Source organism: Phasianus colchicus, chromosome 3, assembly GCF_987193195.1.
Source record: "Phasianus colchicus chromosome 3, bPhaCol1.hap1.1, whole genome shotgun sequence".
In the NCBI taxonomy this organism is placed as follows: Eukaryota; Metazoa; Chordata; class Aves; order Galliformes; family Phasianidae; genus Phasianus; species Phasianus colchicus.
Window position 1 is genome coordinate 6920534 of NC_143438.1, and position 13235 is coordinate 6933768.

Consider the following 13235-nt stretch of genomic DNA (forward strand, 5'->3'; position numbering starts at 1 on the left):
ACATATAAGAAGGGAAAACTGGCTTCAATAGAAATGGAAGAGACTGAGGTACTTCACAAGCTCTTTGCTTCAGTCTTCACTGGGATTCAAGCTTCCCACATCTCTCATGTTCCTTAACCTCTACGTGGGGATCAGGGGAGCAAAATCCCTCCTTCTCTAAGAGAAGAGCAAGTCACCCCTTCATGAAGCTGAATGTCTACAAGTTTGTGGGACCAGATGACATTCTTCCTAGGGTCCTGAAGGAACTGGCTGATGCAGTAGCCATCCGTTCTCCATCATATTTGAAAATTTTTGTCTGTCAAGTGAAGTCCCTAGTAACTGGAAAAAGGGAAACATCACTCCCTTTTTAAGAAAGTGATAAAGGAAACCCATGAAGCTACAGGTTGATGAACCTCTCTTCTCTGCCTGGGAAAATCATGTAACAGATCCTCCCGGAAGCTATGTTAAGCCACATGCAAGATGAAGAGGTGACACAAGACAGCCAGCACAGGTTCGCCAAGGGTAGATAGTGCCTGACCAATCTGGTGGCCTTCTGCGATAAAGTAACAGCATTGGTAAACAAAGCAATGGCAACTGATTTTGTCTGCCTGGAGTTGTGCAAGGTCTCTGACATGGTCCCACACCACATCTTTATCTCTTAATGGGAGAAATATGGATTTGAAGGCTCGGCTATTCAAGGGAAAAGTATTTGTTTGGATGGTTGCAGCCAGAGGGCTGTTGTCAATGGCTCGATGTTTGGAATTGTTTAGCTTGGAGAAGAAAACGCTCTGGGGAGACCTCATAGCAGCCTTCCAATACTTAAAGAAAGCTTATAAACAGGAGGGAAAACAACTTTTTACATGGGTAAATAGTGATAGGACAAGAAAGAAGAAATCATAGAATCGCTAAGGTTGGAAAAGACCTCCAAGATCATCTAGTCCATTCATCCACCTATTAACAGTATTTTCCCACTAAACCATGTCTTGTACATCTTGAATACCTCCAGGGACGGTGACTCAATCACCTCCCTGAGCAGCCCCTTCCAGTGCCTGACCACTCTTTCTGAGAATAAATTTTTCCTGATATCCTGCCTGAACCTCCCCTGGTGCTACTTGAGGGCATTTCCTATAGTCCTTTCACTAGTTACATGGGAAAAGAGGTCAACTCCCAGCCCGTCACAACAATCTCCTTTCAGGCAGCTGTAGGGCAATATGGTCTCCCTTGAGTCTCCTCAAGACTAAATCCCAGTTCTGTCAGTCACTCCTTATAAGACTTGTGTTCCAGACCCCTCACCAGCTTCATTGCCCTTCTCTGGAGACGCTCTACAGCCTCAACGTTGTTTTTGGAATGAGAGGCTCCAAACACAGCAGTACTCGAGGTGCAGTCTCACTGATGTTGAGTACAAAGGGATGATCACCTCCCTGCTCCTGCTGGCAGCAATATTACTGATACAAACCAGGATGCCACCAGCCTTCTTGACCACCTTAGCATGCTGCTGGCTAATGTTCAGCCAAGCTTTGACCAACACAATTTCTTCTACACAGTCTTCCAGCCAGTCTGCCCCAAGCCCTTAGCATTGCCTGGGGTTGTTGTGGCTGAAGTACATGATCTGACATTTGGCCTTGCTGAACCTCATCCCATTGGCCTCAGTCCAACTATCCAGATCCCTGAGAAGGGCCTTCCTACCCTCAGGTAAATTGACAGTTCCTCCTGACTTAGTGTCATTTTCAAATTTACTGAGGGTGTACTCAATCCCCTTGTCTAGATCATCCCTTTGCCAATACAAACTTGTTTTTGAAAGAGAAGATACTAAGTCCTACAAAGATGGCTTGAATGCTTAGTGCCATATGCAGCTGCAAGAAAAAACTTCTCCTCCAGCGGTCTGATTTGACCTGTTTTGCTTTCATATTGCAGCAGATGCAGTCAACAATGCAGCTGGATATGGATTCAGTGGAGTTGACGAAAGAGGTGCTTTCCGTTGGGACCTGTTGTCCAACTTAAATATCTGGAACATTGAGGTGAGTTAAAGGAGTAGCCACATTGGCATGACTATAGATAAATAAGTATGATAGTGGGGATAGTTAGATAGATAGATAGTTTGCTGGAATGAAAGTAAATCCATGCCACCAGGCTGCCTATCTTTAATTTGGAGAGGTTTTGTATTTTATCTGTTGGGCAGATAAAAAGCATCTGTCACGCAGCCTTTGTAATGCTCTATATCCAGGTTGCAGTTGTAAATAGTTTATAGAGGGCGAATAAATGATTAATCAGATGTTTAATAAATGAGCAGTCAATTACTGTAGATTGTGGCTGAGTTCAGTGGGTCAATAAATTGCTTGGAGCTATGATTCTTCACCATCTGCGGTGTATTGCATCCATCTACTTCAAGCAGTCTTCCCCTTTCATAACCCAGTGGAGATGAGTGGTGGTAGTGAGAGAGAGGCTGTCAACAGCAGAAAATGCACATACACATGGAAGAGCTGGGTTCCTGCACGTGGCTGGAGTGCCTCTTCTAAATAGGGACAATCAGGGGTGGGAGCTGTAACAGATACAGGGAAACCTGAATGGAAACTACCGATGCCATGCTGAGCTTAGATAGCAGCTCTATCCAGCAAACCATGTGCTTTCTCAAACATGTTCTTCTTACTACAGCATGCTCTTAATGTCTGTTAGTCTTTTGTAAAATATTTGTATTTTTCCTTTGATGTTGGAAATGGCCAGCATCATTATTTATTTGCTCCAAAGAATATTCTCTGAATGCCAGGGGGATGTGAAAATGTTCATGTCTGAACATTTTTTTTCTAAAAGCTGCTTTTCTTTAGAAAGGGGAGGAACTTCCCTCTGTAATTCTGTAGTTATGCTTTTAAAAGGAAAAGCAGATTAAAACAATTTGATTGCTTTATGGCTGAGTGACGTGTGACTAAGCAAATGTGCTGTAGTAGCTCTTCTCAAAAATGAAACAGCTCTTGTAATTCTTAGTTGAAAAATGTTGGAAGATGCCAAAGCTGGAACTATCTTTGTACATTCTCTCTTTCTCAGAATCATTTATCTGTTTCTTTCTTTCTTCATTTATTTGTTTTTAATTTTATTTTTTTTTATTGTAATCCTCTGTACACTTCTCTCATTGAGTGGTGCAGAACACACGTCCCAGAAGTGCTTTATACTCCTCAATGTTGACCACACCCTAAGTACCACTCTGAGATCTTGAATCAATATCTAATTTGGTTTGGGGGCAGACAATTCCCAGCTGGATGGGCTAGGGCAATTCATGCTGAAAGGAGAACAGTGAAGTGCAGGCAATGCTCTTCAGTTAAGTTAACAAAATAAACAGGAACTTCTCTTTACCTGCTGAACGATGGGCCCTGTGGAGGCTTTTTCCATTACACAAATAATAGGGCTTAGAGTGGAGAAATTATCTCCAGGATTGTAAAGCAGAGGAGTCACGCTAGCCTCAGAAGCCCTGCCAGGTGTGATGGTCTACTGTGTCTTTGCAAATTTCCCAGTTTTATTTGAGAGAACGTCTGAGTCAGCAGTTGGTTTGGTCATGTAATGAGAGGCTACAGACAGTGTCACTTCATGTAAACCTTGAAGCATTTCTTTATACGCCAATGGCAGTTCTGGGAGTTATAGTTTAAGTGTGACTGTAAAGTGCATTTTAAGCAGGAATCACCAATTTTTTGTGTAGAACTGCATGAGAATTGGGAACTTGAGTGGTAAATATGACTACAAACTGAACTGATGTGTAGTAGTCAGTTGAAGACAAGCATGTAACAGGAGTTGTGAGGGCATTAAAATGTGACAAGTGCTTGAACATGTGGGAATTTGAAGAAAACCTTGGCAGCATACATATTCTGGCAGCCAGTGATCCTTTTCTTTCTTGCTGGTGTGAGGGGAACTTAAAGGCAGACAAAAGACAGCGTCAGTATTAGTTGGATGAGAAATTACACTTTTCTTGGCTTCTTCTGGTGCAGTAATGCAAGTAAAATGTGGCAGTATTGCATTGGGAATTGCTAATCATTTTTAACTTTATCATCAGAGCGTAAAGTGCCAATCTTCAGGATTCTTGTGTGAAAGCACAAATATATCTGAATATTTCCCCTCAGAAACCTTTGTCTTTATTCCTTATTTTTAGTGTTCCTTTGACTTCACCTGATAGGACAAAATGATGCAGTTTTACTGAATCACTGGAGACTAGTTATTTATCCCTACTTGATGAGGAGACCCTGCGAGGCTGCTGTCATAAAGCATGGAGCAAGGGAGAATGGGGTCAGTGAACTACCACAGATGGGATTGGCTAGGATTAGAGGAGCTGATGCTGGACAGGATCCAGCAGTTCCCTCAGATTAGGGGAACTGATGCTGTGAGGAGGTACAAATAGTTCCTCCAGGGCCCTGGAGTCCACTCCAGTTTCTCAATTTGGATAGTAGATTGAAAGCGAGGTTCTAAATTTAGTCTTGTCAGTACTCTGTCCACGTTTTTCCAATTTTCCTCCTTCTCCAAATAATAAAGCATTTATTTTAGTTTTCATAACACTTTGTTTTAATGGCAGTCTAGGGAATTCCACACTGCGTAATGGGGAGCAAAATCTCTCTTCCAGAAATGAAGCTGCTTATGAACTGTAGGGAAGGCCAAACTTTAAAAAGGAGAAAGCTCTTCACATTTCCCATCATTTGAAAAATAATCAAACATATTTAAATTTACAAAACAAAGCAAATGACAAGTGTTAGCAGCAATCAACCTTCTTAATTCCATCTCAAAATATATTAGTGTAATGATGGACTGTCGCACAATCCTCATGATAATCAGCTACTAGAAGGAATATTTTTCATGTTTATCATTTCTCTAATCTAAAATGCAAGTATTATTTTACAGGTTTCAATACTAACATTTCACGTGAACTTCTTTCTTAGACTGCAACAAGTTTTAAAATGTACATTGAAAACTGGAATATTCAGACAGCTGCCTGGCTAAAACGGTAAGTGTAGTGGAAGAGTAATTTGCTTGGGTTTAGACGTCCTGAAAAAAACTGACAGTGAATCTCCATATATGTATAGTCTTTTGTTCTTTCTTTGTTCCCTCTGCCTGTAACAGTTAGTGGAATGTAGTGGTATTTGGTGCTATAAAAGAAAGCTGTGAGATGATCTCATAGTGGCCTTTCAGAATCTAAACGGGAACTACAGGAAAGAAGGAGACAGAGTCTGGAGCAAGGGGAATCATAGAAGGGCCTGGGTTGAAAAGGACCACAATGATTTCAACCACAGTTGATCACAGTTCCAATTCCCTGCTATGTGCAGGGTCACAACCAGCAGACCAGGCTGCCCAGAGCCACATCCAGCCTGGCCTTGAATGCCTGCAGGGATGGGGCATCCACAGCCTCCTTGGGCAACCTGTTCCAGTGCCTCACCACCCTTGGGGTGAAAAACTTCCTCCTAAGATCTAACCTAAACCTCTCCTGTCTCAGTTTAAAACCATTCCCCCTTGTCCTATCACTGTCCACCCATGTGAACAGTCATTCCCCCTCCTGTTTATACGCTCCTTTCAAATATTGGAAGGCCACAATGAGGTTTCCCTGAAGCCTTCCCTTCTCCAAACTGAACAAGCCCAGTTCCCTCAACCTTTCCTCATAGGAGAGCTGCTCCAGCCCTCTGACCATCTCAGTGCCCTCCTCTGGACCCGCTCCAAGAGCTCCACGTCCTTCCTGTGCTGGGGGCCCCAGGCCTGAACGCAGTGCTGCAGATGGGGCCTCACAAGAGCCAAATAGAGGTGGACAATCACCTCCCTCTCCCTGCTGGCCATTCCTCTTTTAATGCAGCCCAGAACACAGTTGGCCTTCCAGGCTGCAAGCGCACACTGCTGGCTCACAGCCAGCTTCTCATCCACCAGGACCCTGAAGTCCTTCTCTGCAGGGCTGCTCTCAAGGGGTTCTTCTCCCAGTTTGTATAAATACTTGGGATTGCCCCTGCCAAACTGCAGCAACTGTACATGGACTTGTTCTCATTAGTTCTCACGAGCTCAGGGAGGGTAGATTTAAGTTAGGAAATCAGATTAAGGTTATAAGGAAAAAATCTTTTACAGTGAGGGTGATGAGGCACTGGAACAAGTTACATAGTGTTGTGATTGATACCCCATTCCTGGAGACTTTGAAGGCAAGGCTGGATAAGGCCCTCGGCAACCTGGTCTAGCTGTGGTGTCCCTGTTTGTTGCAGGGGATTTGGACCAGACGGCCTTCAGAGGTTCCTTCCAATTCTAAGGATTCTATGATTCTATAAAGTTTTATTCCTGCAAATGTAAAATGTCCACTTTTTATATATGAACACCAAAGCCACAAATGAACAGTTCAGATGTTCCAAAACAAAAAGTAAAAGCATTTTGTTGACATCTTTTAGGCTGCTCTTTGACTTCACTGTTCTTGCTATACTAAACTATGTTTCCCATGCATGTTACTATCAGAATCAAGCTTCTTTGGGCCACTGGAATCCAGTTCAATTAGAACTTGGAGAGAAGTCCAAATCTTCAGAATGTAGTCCAACTTGAAGTTATCACAAGATGCTTGCTACTGAGCCTCTGTTTAGGATATGGAGAAGAAGTTTCTAATTTTAAACCCTGTCTGTCGCTCATGTAAATGCTAGCATAAGCCTAGATTTCATATCTAGATCTATCTTCTGTTGCTTATTACACTTTTGGGCATGATTAAAGCTCAGAGTAGAGTCAGTTAATGTAGTGCCTGAAATGATGGCACAGATATGTTGTGGTTATCATTACTAATTTTGTTGTTAAATGTTGTTTTACTATCTGCTAAGTTAATTTTACTATCTACAATTTTTCATAATTCAAATGATGTGGTAGGAAATGCATTATTTTGACAATTTTCTTTGAAACACAACATTTCATTTAAAACTCGGGTAGATACACAGACTTGCTAGTGTATTCTTGAACTGGTATCATTCACTTGCATCTTTGAAGTAAGATTTTGGGCTGCTAAAGTTAGCAGGAATCCCCTGCTTTACAATAGCCAAAGGCACTCCCTGTTGTTCCTAACATCTCTCAGATGACAGTGCCTAAAAATACTTTTGTTTGCCAGGGAAGGGTGGGCTAATGATGTCTGTTTGTCCTTCTACTTGTTCTTGATTCACCATCAGAGTTTTGTAGAGAAGTGTGTAATTCCAGCATAGAGGTGTAACAGTGAATGAGAAATCTTGCCTGCTCTCTTCCATTTTAATTACTCGATTGCTATGAGTGCTGGAAGTATCTTTACAGGTGCTTTTTGGATACTCATTGCATACAAGCATGCTAACTCTTTCTAGCTAACCTTTCAAATAAATGAAGAGAGAACAGCTCATGTCCTGGTCTGTAACTGAGACAAGATGAGACATGTAAGAAAACAGTGAGGATTTGAAGTACAGTTTCCATTCTTCTGCTGGATTCAGCCACTTGTTTTGTTTTCTCCTTCACAGTGTTTGTTATGACAGAGCTCCTTGGTATCCTACAGCTTTAACATTTGTCCTGTCGGCACTGTGGCATGGTATCTATCCTGGATATTATTTTACGTTTCTCACTGGAATCCTTATCACACTCGCAGCCAGAGCAGTATGTACCTTTTGTTGTTCTCTTCCAAGGCCCTTAGTAGATGCTCTCCAACTATCAACTGCAGGGACCACCCTGGCACATTCAAGCAGCCTGTCCCTGCTGTGATCTCTCTGTCGTGCCTTTGCAGGGGTTGATGTTCAGTGCAACTTTGTTCTTTGTTAATGCTAATTACCAAGTATCCCAGCAGTTGTAGTCAGCACTAATTTTGTGTGTGCTGCGATGCTGCCCCTGGCTGTCAGAGAAAACATTGCATGAGTATCCGGTTAGAACTTTGGTAGTGCTACTGGCTAGATGAATGCAGTCAAAATAGCTTGGCATTCAAGGTTAAGATCGAGTCCATACCTCTGCTAATTCATGTCCTGGTGTGTGTGCTGACTTATAATCAGCTCTAAGCACAGTCTTTCAGAAGACACTGTGATGGGCTGAGCATTAGCCTAAGTTGCACCGTTATCATGTTGATGCAGCTGATGCGGTAAGCTAGGCTCTGTTTATGGACCTTATCTTGAGTAGAGTCACTCAAGAGACACACAGATTTTGTGAGTCACTGATAATGTATTTATCACTGGTGACCCTTCAGGCTGAACCACTTGGGCGGGACTGGGAAGCACCACTATTGACTTGGAGTTTGACTATGGATAGATAATCAGGTCAGTTTAAAGGTGCATTAAACTAGCAGTCAGTATTAGCCCCTATGGCTAGAGCACCGTGCTGAGCATGCTATCTTAACATGCACTTTGCCCCTCATTTATGAGGATCCATTTCAAAGATGAGAAGCTAAACCAAAATCTGTGGAGAGCTGAGTATGCTTGCCAATATAAACACATACTTTTTCATTTGAAGTAACAGTTTCACAGTTGATAAGCAGTACTAAAACAAAAATGGGAGAGAGGAAAATCAAATCATAACAACTTCCCACCCCAGAGGTATTGACCAGGTTACATAACATGAGAATTTTCACTGGTGAGTAGAACAGAAGAAAATGGGACGCTTTTTTGTTTACCACAGATTGACTGCAGGATCTTAACATGCCAGTCAATGCAATTCTGCCTGCTTTTCAATTCTCAGTGCTTTCCATGCTAACGTTCAGTGGAGAGTGCAATGTATACACTACAGTATGTTTTTGTGACTTTGCCTAAGAAATAAATTTTTGCTATTTTCTGTCTATTTCTCCTGGACTTTCAGATAAGAAAGAATTGCAGACATTACTTCCTCTCATCAGTGCCTCTCAAGATGACCTATGACGTTGCCACCTGGGTTGTCACGCAGCTCGCGGTGTGCTATACTGTTGCACCCTTTGTGATGCTGGCTGTTGAGCCCACAATTAAGTTTTACAAGTAAGTTCTCTCTTCCTGACTACAGCACTCCAGACCAGCATGGGCAGGATATCTGATAATGTAAGAAGTGATTTCTGCACTCCTCTAATTTAAAAAGATATGAAGGGCAAGGCAGAGCTCTTCTTGCTTATTTCTCAGTCTTTCTGTGTTCTCACTTCATCTGACTTTTCACATACTCAGCTTCCTTTTTCCAAACAATCAGGTCTCAACCACCTTTAGCAGTGACCAAAGCTGGAGAGGCTAAGAATAATGTGAGCTGGCAGTAGGAAGGGCTCGGTGAGATGAGAACAGGTTTCCAGCTGCCAACTGCGTGGAGCAGAAGAGGAGACTGATCAGCAGGAGATAAGGAAGGTGCCTGACAGAGCATTACCTCTTTAAAAAATGAGACTAGACTGCATAGCTTTATTTTTCTTTGATTCTACAGTGAAATGTCAGGATTACAGTTTCTGTTAAGAAGAAAGTGAATTCATTCCTCTAGCATAAAAACAAAACTGATAGTCAGGATAGTGGCCATCAGTAAATCCGTTTGAAAGGTTTTAGATTTTGAGCTTTTCTATTCCTTTTTCATAAAAATTTGACTACGAACATTTAGAATACAAAAATGACTCAAAATCTTTGCTAGTTTTTCTAAAACACTTTTCCATGCACCATATTAATGTCTACATTTTCTTCTTTCAGGACAAAAGTAGTAAAAAGCAATCAGAACAAAAATGGAGAAAAAAGACTAAAATACTAAACTCGTTTATAAATTTTCCATATGCATAAAGTTTGTTCCCTTTCTGCAACAAAAACTGATTCCATGTAGTGAATATTAATGTTAAATTACATTGCTAGCCTTAAAATAACAGAAACAAATATATGCAACTAATTTAGTACTACTATGCCAGCACCCAAAAGAAGGTTTTGAATGAAATGAAGAATATTATTTTCCACCTTTGTCCCCAGCTGGATCATCACTTTAGTATTTTTTTACCCTAGTGAATTTTAAAGTAATTAACACTTAAATGCAGAATCAAGGAAATTTTAGGCCATTGGACTAGGACATGAATTCTTGGAGCTTTCCATACCCAACAGTGGTAGTAGGCACCTTGTGAGGATATTAATAACTACAGCAAAAAAGTGTGAGACCATACAAAGATGCATCTCCGTTGTTAAGAGCTGGACCACACTGCTCCCAAAATGGTACCTCTCCAAGCAGCCACAGCCTCATGTGGTTAGACTAAATAGTTTTGGTTTCTGTTCAATCTTGTACATCTGAAGTTATTTGAGATAAAAATATTTGATATTTACTGATATCAAAGAAAGGTATCTCTGAATAGTCGCCTTCAAAAACAAGACCCTCCTATAGCTGCCAATGTCTTACCTTCCTCAGGTAAAAAGTGAGTGTTTTGGTTTATTTCAGATCTCAGCATTTGAAATATTTTTTTTTTCTTTCCCATTCAGTTGATTATTTTCTTTTTAACTGGTACAATCTGATGTTCATGAAGGATTTATTTTCAGAACATAGCCCTGCATACTCTAACATTGAAAGAGAGACAGAGTGAATCTAGGGTTGAATTACGTGGGCATATCTGAGCTCTCAGACTTCTGGAGTTAGCTGATTGATTCCTTGACTCATTAACATTTATGGCAACACTTTCATTGATGCATAGACTGAGTGAGACTCGGGGTTTTATTTTGGTGCTTACTAGGTCATGTTCATGAATTCTGCATTCATTCAGTAGCACTAAATTCTACATGGGCTTAATGAGGTCACTCAGTTCATGTTACTACCAACAAACATAATAGTCTCTTTCTGTTTTTGTTTCCAGGTCTATGTACTTTCACATGCACATTCTGAGCATCTTGGTTTTGCTTTTATTACCAATCAGACCTCAAACCCACTCTGTAAGAAGGCCTCAAAATCAGACCAACCAGAACTCTGTTAAGAGCAAAGACAAATGATATCTCCAAAGGAAATCGCCAGCACTGGGAAACGATCTGTCATAATGGAAACAAAGAAGAAGACGGGAGTGACGGGTGTTGAAGTACAAGTGGCATTTATATAAGTTATCTTAAAGTCTTACTGGACAGAGCAGAAGAGAGCCTGAAAGACTGCTTTTCAAATGACTCCAGTTAACAGAGATTTACAGGCTATGTTTACAGGCTCATAGGGCATTTTGATTTTTTATTAAGTATTTTTATGAAATGTTTTTATATATTTAAACTTTTTCACACGGGCATTTTTGCCCTTTTACAGAAATACACACATTATTAATCAAGAATCTGGTGATTAAAGGGATAGGAAGTAGCAATCACAGAGTTAAATCTGCTGCCTGATAGTCTGGTGCTGGAAATGGCTGACAGGAAGGCTTCTTATATACTGGCTGAGAAAAGAGATGGCATGAGCAAAAAACTACAGAAAGGAGGAGGAGCTCAGTGTGCTGGTGCTGCGTTCTGCCAGCTTTCTGGGCAGGGCAAACCCCAGGGTGAGGGATGAAGCTTGAACTCAGTGGCAAGGGTATTTCACATTCCTCCAAGTGGCACCTGCTAGCATGAGGGCATGACAAGTCCCTTGGGAATACGTGTCTGGAAACACTGTCATCTGTCTAGACCAACATCTAAAATCAAATCAAAAGAAAAGACTAGCAAAAGAAGGGATGCACACCCTGTAGAGTAGGGCTTCTCTAATGATGCAGATGGTACTCGTTGCTACATCAACATTACTTTGCAGTTTTACAGTGATGCAGCACTTCCATTTTAGTACAAAAATAACTGAAAAGCAATGCAAGTTTTGAGTTCCGGAGCTCACGGTTATGAGTTAAATCTGAAAAGGGTTTATAATGGATCAGTTCTACTCAAAAACCTCCTATCTTTTGGAGGGGGTTACTTTCCAGCATGACAACACTAAAGCAAGATCCAAACAGTAATTATCTTAGGAATCATAACTAATTCAGTACAAAATAAAGATTGTGATGGGTTGTGAGTATCACAAGAGTCACAACCAAGTCCTTGTGCGATCTCGGAGAGTGACTGAGCCTTTCAGTGCTTGTGAAGTCCCTATCTTACAGAGACATGAGGTTTCATTGGTAAGGGTTTGTTGTGCTTTGGGATAACTTGCTGCAAAGACTTTTTAGTATTTTTGTTTGTTTTTATCCGCTTACCCAGAAAAAACAGACTGACAGGACACATCAAAACAAGCATAAACTAACAAAGAAAGAAGGAAACAAAACTTTTCCAGGAATATTTTTCTCAGGATTTTGTAGCAGCAATTCCCTTGTTAAAGTATTGGTACTTTTTGATCATGTAACCAACATGATTGAGAGAAGAATCTGCTGTTTACTGCACTCTGATATTCATGCAAATTAAAATTTTACAGAGTCCTAATGTTTTGGGAGGAAACAAATCAATGAAACCAGAACAAGGTTAAAAAGTGTTTGATTTTCTTTTCTCTGGTGGGAAGATTTTGTCCTGTGATCACCTCATGATTTAGATATTTTTTTCGCTAATTTATTTGGAAGGCGAGATGGCATTAAAAGATTGTTCTGAATAAACAAACTGCTTTGTGTCACTGCCCGGCATCATCAATGGAAGTCAAATGTGAAAATGTGTGAATGAGTCTGCACCTTTTGAACTCTGCATGTCTGCTGGATTGAACAGGCAGATGAGCTTTAGGTCATGCTCCTGTTGAAACAGCGACAAGAAACCCCCCATGTATTTCTGTGGAAGCAGAACCTGTCCCTAACTTGGCTGGTCCTCATTTGTCCTTGTAGTACCTCTCTCAGTGGCATGGTATGAGAGGCCAGGCCTTGTCAGTGGGGCACCTTCTGCAGTGTTTCATGTGAGTGGAAGTTTCTTAACTCTAATGCCATCCACTTCTGTTGTAGCTTTCAGCTTCTACAATGCTAGGGAGCAAACTCATATCCTTTCATCTCGTATTCTCAGTCTGTAGCTCTGCCAGAAAACAGTAGCTCTGGGCTTGAGTAAACACCATTCATGGGAGTTTATATTATTATGTGAAATAAATCTGAAATATTTTTTTCCCCAAAACATTGCATTGTAAGGAAACTAGCAAGTTGAATTAATCTCAAAGCTGGGGAAAAAAAAAAAGAATCTAAAATCTTTACTATACTTCGTTACTGTAGACTGGGCAGCTTACATTGCAAAACTAGTGCTGGGTCTAAATGGCTGTAAAATATTCCTTTGAAAAAAGGCATTCACTTTGGAGCTGCCTTTCTAAATCTATTGGGCTGAGTCTCCGTGTCTTTGCTATTTTCTCAGGGGGAGAAACTCCTGCTTGATAGAAAGCCTGCAAACAGTCACCACTAGCTGGGGGACTCTGCTAGCAGGAGCTAA

The 13235-nt window shown here is 41.1% G+C and overlaps 1 protein-coding gene across 4 annotated transcripts in view; it reads left to right on the forward strand.

The window, feature by feature from the left end:
• The window catches only part of MBOAT1 (membrane bound glycerophospholipid O-acyltransferase 1), a 58690-nt gene extending 46237 nt beyond the window's left edge, over positions 1-12453 (forward strand). For 2 of the 4 annotated variants that reach the window (XM_090136872.1, XM_031610147.2), the window contains exons 9-13: positions 1894-1997; positions 4890-4954; positions 7434-7566; positions 8749-8900; positions 10712-12453. In XM_090136872.1, the coding sequence (XP_089992998.1) occupies positions 1894-1997; positions 4890-4954; positions 7434-7566; positions 8749-8900; positions 10712-10844 (587 nt within the window). In that variant the 3' untranslated portion in view covers positions 10845-12453. Of the gene's footprint in view, positions 1-1893; positions 1998-4889; positions 4955-7433; positions 7567-8748; positions 8961-9102; positions 9252-10711 lie in introns of all 4 variants that reach the window. The other 2 variants (XR_004169181.2, XR_004169179.2) reach the window with 2 other exon arrangements.
• The last annotated feature ends 782 nt before the right edge of the window (positions 12454-13235 follow it).